The 5568-nt window shown below is 29.5% G+C and overlaps 1 protein-coding gene across 1 annotated transcript in view; it reads left to right on the forward strand.

Annotated features, from left to right (window-relative positions):
• The window catches only part of LOC105624425 (putative uncharacterized protein DDB_G0282133), a 4482-nt gene extending 3100 nt beyond the window's left edge, over positions 1–1382 (forward strand). Inside the window, 2 exon segments of the mRNA XM_012205790.1 lie at positions 1106–1129; positions 1131–1382. Coding sequence (XP_012061180.1) covers positions 1106–1129; positions 1131–1382 — 276 coding nt within the window.
• The last annotated feature ends 4186 nt before the right edge of the window (positions 1383–5568 follow it).

Genomic DNA, 5568 nt, shown 5'->3' on the forward strand with positions numbered 1-5568 from the left:
TAAAATTAAGTACATTTACTAATAACTAAATTTAAAATTAACTAAGTACATAGTACTAAACTTAACTTAAATTTAATTTTATTTATTACTTACTACTCTCTCTCTCTCTCTCTCTCTCTCTCTCTCTCTCTCTCTCTCTCTCTCTCAGTTATAAGCTATTTTAAAGTGTCAATTGATGATATCATAAAGAATAAATTGAATTTAGCACATTTCACTCAAGCGAACGATAACACTTTATATCATATGCTTTATATAATTAACAATTTTTTTACTCTCACTAAATTCGCAAACAACTTTTAATTTTAACGTGAACGCTCATATATGACGCACGCAGCAGTAGACGATCCAGAAATCAAAAAAAATTCCGAACATTGACAATCATGTCTTTTTCGATGATTTCGTGCCGAATATTCGGCTGTGTAATAAATAAATTATTTTTTAGCAATAAGTGCTAAATATATTATTGTTAGTTTATATAGATATTAAATGTAACACATATAATTATCTTTTAGTTTCTTTATAATTTTTTTTGCTAAATCTGTTTTGAAAACAAAGAGTTATTTATTATAAAATATGTCTAATTAAATTTTTATTTTTACCTTTTTATTTTTATAAGCTCTTGATCTTGTCGCCGATGCAATATGCTGATGCAAGAAAATCCTATTATTTGGAGACTATTTTAGAATTTTTGCATCTTGAAAGTATACTCAAGCAAACCGAACGAAATACATTTTGTATTATGCCAACCGAGAAGCTACGCAACCTGATCATAGAATACCAAACATCTTACGACAGCATTGAGCTCTATGAGGTATTAGTGGAATACATAAAGAATACAAAAAAAACAAATAATAAAATTAATATAATTTTAATTTTAATAAAAAACAAAATATAGTTTCTATATATTTTTTTCTTATAATACATAATTTAAAAAATAATTATTTTGGTTTGTATATATATCGACAAAATTACTCTATAGTAATTTCTTGATAAATAGAGTATGAAATTTAATTAATTTAATTTTCATACAAATTTGTTCGTTATTGATTAAGAAATTTAGGTTTTTTTAATTACAGACAAAAAATTCAAAGAGTTGAATTTTCAGAATTATATCCAATATCTCTTAACGCCGAAAAAAAGTGAAGCAACAAAAGAAAATTAAGGATGACACGATGAGATCACTGAATAACAATGAAAACGTAAATATTAATGAAAATTTCAACACAAATCTTGATGCCAAACAGAAAAGACGTTTTTTCAGTAATGATGATTCACATTTACGCAAAATGCGCAATCAAAATACGAATAGTAACGTCAATTTTAATAGCAACGTAAATACAAATAGAAACGAAGCATTCGATTTTAGCGACGAAGAAATTTAAATGCAGATAAACTTCGACCTCCCGCTAAAAAAATCAAAATTATAAATATTGCTACACCTGATTGTAATTTCTCTAAAATTATCTATTACAATAATAATCTAATACAATAAAATAAGAATAAGAACTAAACTGTTTGTAATATTTACATTTCAAATTAAAATACACTAAAATTACATTGTATTGCACAATTATTTTATTTTATTATATATACGGGAAATAAAAAGTTCATTCATCTGCAAAGTTTCTGTTATATCTTTGAATCGAGAAGAGACTAATTCATTTTATCAGTATGATCTCGTTTTGTATTTTATTAAATGTATGTTTTAGTTTATTCATTCAAAAATAAAAAATTATTATCTAACATTTTTAATTCTCGCATTTGTTTATTATTATAAGTCAATTATTCGTTAATTTTTTGACGTTATTTAATTCTTCTTTTATTGTAAAAACAATTCTTTGATAACCAATTTCTTGATAATAATAAAATTAATATTTATTTAATAAAAGAAGATCTTTTTATAATTCCCGTAAACAATTCATTTATGATTTGTTTATTTAATATTAAACTTACCAAGATAGGAGTTAGCTAAGAATGATCATACTGCAGCCCATATATGTAATCATGGCACTTGCCGTTTATTAAAAACAAATTCAATAGTAATCGTATAATTACAAACAATAATAATGACAGTATAATTATAAAATATGCTCGGTCTAGCATTTTTTATAACGCGTTTGTAGAATCAGTCTTAACCCTCGGATTACCAAACACCGCTTGCAAAATGTATCATCTTCCCCTCTTTTTCTACCCCTCTTATCACTGTTTCAATCCCTCGATTTTCTAGTCAGAAAAATAAATATATTTGAAGGTACCGCTTCCTCGTGCCTGAGAAAATTTAAACGACCGATAACCCGAGGGCTAATTAAACTATGAGACGTGCTATAGAGGTATGTTACAGTGATGCAGGGGTTTTGTTTACGCAATCGAAAAATTGACTCTTGCATCCTCAAAAACAAAAACATCGACTGACGACGTTCCGGCGCTTCCACTTTCGAGGATTTTCTGTTTTCGTTGCTCCACGTACCTCAAGGTTCCCGCACTTATTGTTAGATTTACATATGTGTATGTACACGCATGCGCATCTGAATATATATATATATATGTATATATATGCATTTATATTTATTCATTTATTTATTTATAATATATAATTATTTATTCGTTAGGCGCACTCCACGGAAACGAGCTGGCCCTTCTGTGAGTTTGATTAAAAAATAAATGATCCTTGTTCGTTTCGCCGGAGTGCTGAGATCTGTTGAGGGTGTCGAGCGACAGTCTCTCGTCCTTTGCGATGTAAAAACTAGCGAAGTTGGATAAAGCGCTGCCAATGATTTCTACTGTATATACCCTAAACTCCATTTTTGTAGAGATATACGTATAGATTTCTTTATTATGTTCGTTTCATTACTTATTGCATCTTCTCTTGGTCTTGCAATTTTCGGCGCTTTATATCGTTTGTTATTTCTATAGAAGAGCTTCTTTGTTTAACCCTCTGACAGACTATCAAGCAACTGGGACTTTTTTGATTATTTGTAGTGCGCAATCTAACAAACATAGAATGAAGAATAAATCTCAGCAAATTGATAAATTTTTACATTTTTAATTATAATAAATGGATTTTTAAATGAGACCAAGAAAATGATGCATGTTTTAAAATTATTTTCAGAAAGCATCAGAGGGTTAATAGTTTGTACATTGTTCTATGCTATATACATCATTGTTCATTTAGCAACTTATTAAAATTTATAAACTTAAAAATATAATTTAATAAATATACGAAATAAAGTTTGTGAAAAGCTAATAAAATTGCTCTTTAAAAATTTTATACTATTGCAATATTTTCACAGGTACCGTAGATATTGCAAAGAATGCAATATAAAAGGAATTATTTATTCTCGTTTGTACATCTTACTCAATTGGAATATCAAGAAAAGTGCAATTTATCTTCATATTTTTATGAAATGTCCATTATAATATTTTAAATAAATATTCCGCGACGGACGCGAAAGAAATGTATTACGCGATAGACAAGCGTTAGTTTTTGTCGTTGTCATTTTGACAAGCAGTACCTTATCCAACTGTAGAAACTAGACAACGAAGAGAATAGACGTATATCTGGGTCTTTAGGCACTTAAATGTCGGAAGTTACTGGGAACTTTGAGTTCGTGCGTGGCTCAACGAATATCTGGTACTTCCTATTTACAGCCTTAATTGAGGACGTAATACGGCGCCCCGAAGATGGGTCGAGTTGCATTCAAATAAACGATATTCATACTATTTGCACGTCAGCTCGAGAATCATAAATTGCGAAAATTTCACATCGAAGAAGACGATTACCACGAGATTACAATTACAATTCGAAAGCTTTTGCTACTGGCCTGTTAAAAAATGTCCATTAACTTAAAAAATAATTGTCCGTTCGCCAAAGGTAGCTTATGCAAGCTATCACAAACAATTGCTGTTCAAATTTTTCGATTTCCAGTGTAATAAATTTTTTGGAAAGTAATTTCCATGAAAATACAATCCATCTTAAATATAAGACCTTTCTTTCTAATATTCGTTTGCCGAGAAATAAAACATAAAGAAAACAAACGGATCGCCAACTCAACGAGAGTCGCAAAGATAAAATTCGTTCTTCCGGTTTCGTACAGACCGGATCGGATACGTAAAATTATTCTTGCCACACTTATACACAATATAGCATACATGCTCTATACCAAAATACACTTACGTCTCTTGAAGAGTAATCATGTGTATGTGTATCATCTTTCCTTTCTTATAATATGTATATAATATGTATATAAAATATTATGTATAAAAATCAAAGCCGCAATTATTACAATCATAATTTGTTATTACATATAATAGAGTTCTAAAAGTTAACCAATAATTAATAATTAATTATAATTACTATTATTACAATAAGAGCTTCAAATCTAATCAAGAGTTTACAATAGCGATAATAATATCAATATAATAATTATCAATAAAATAATAGTAATTATGAATACATAATTATAATTACAATATATTGTCTACATAAAAAATGGCAATTTATATTTTCACACTTATTATACACCTCGCCTTTTGAGTACCTGTTCATCGATTCATATACTCATTTCTTGCATTCACTTCTTGCGAAATGCGCGTGTAAATTCGCATTAACGATAACGCGAAAATTTACAAGTGCATATCGCATAATTAAAGACTAGCAATTATAATTCCTTCACGAGGATTCTACATTGATTAATTAGGTAAAACCGTGATAGATCACCGACACTATATCATCGGGAAAATTACGGATTTACAAATATATTATCAATAAATTCTTCTCTCTCTCAGATACACGCTTTCATTCAATCGTTCGTTCTCTCATTCACTCTCTAAAATATATTATTACGATATATTCCGCATATATATTTCGCCAATGATCGATTCTTTTTAGATTATAAAACGTCCCGCCGAAAAATATTATACGAAGTCATCGTTGAAGAGAGCCCGTAAAATCGCGACGAAAATTGTATGGTCATTCTTAAATGCATTTCGGATGTAGGAAACGGCAACAAAAAGATATATCTTTTCTCAATGATAATCGAAATAAATCTTCAATAAATATCATGTCGAAAAAGATAAATGTGTTTCTGGTTTTATATATCATTGAAAAATGTCAAGTTTTGTCGGGCAGTATCAGTAGGCAGGTTTCGGAGTATTCCTTCAAGATTATGTGATGTATTTTTAAGTCTGTTGGCAGTTTTTCAGAACAGTCTTTATATTTCAGTTTTTGCAAGTCGTCGCAATTTAACGTCGCCTAATTATACGGCGGCGGTTGGCAAATAATTCGCAGAAAATATCTATTTAACTATTAATCGCTAATCAAATCTAATTATAACGGAAATTCGTTTGCACTATCGAGTACAGACGAAGGCCAAGTAAGTAGGAAGTGATTGCGAATTATTTGCCACCGATCAGTTGATTGGATCAGCATCGGCGGAAAGATCGAAAATTAAGATTCGATCTTAAGCCTCGAATTATTTTGGCAATTATTGTACTTGTCTATATTTACAAGTGTATCATACGTTCTACATCATGGAACACCGAGGAACAAACACGTGAATTATGCGTATC

The sequence above is a fragment of the Atta cephalotes genome (assembly GCF_000143395.1).
Source record: "Atta cephalotes unplaced genomic scaffold scaffold00077, whole genome shotgun sequence".
NCBI classification, from domain to species: Eukaryota; Metazoa; Arthropoda; class Insecta; order Hymenoptera; family Formicidae; genus Atta; species Atta cephalotes.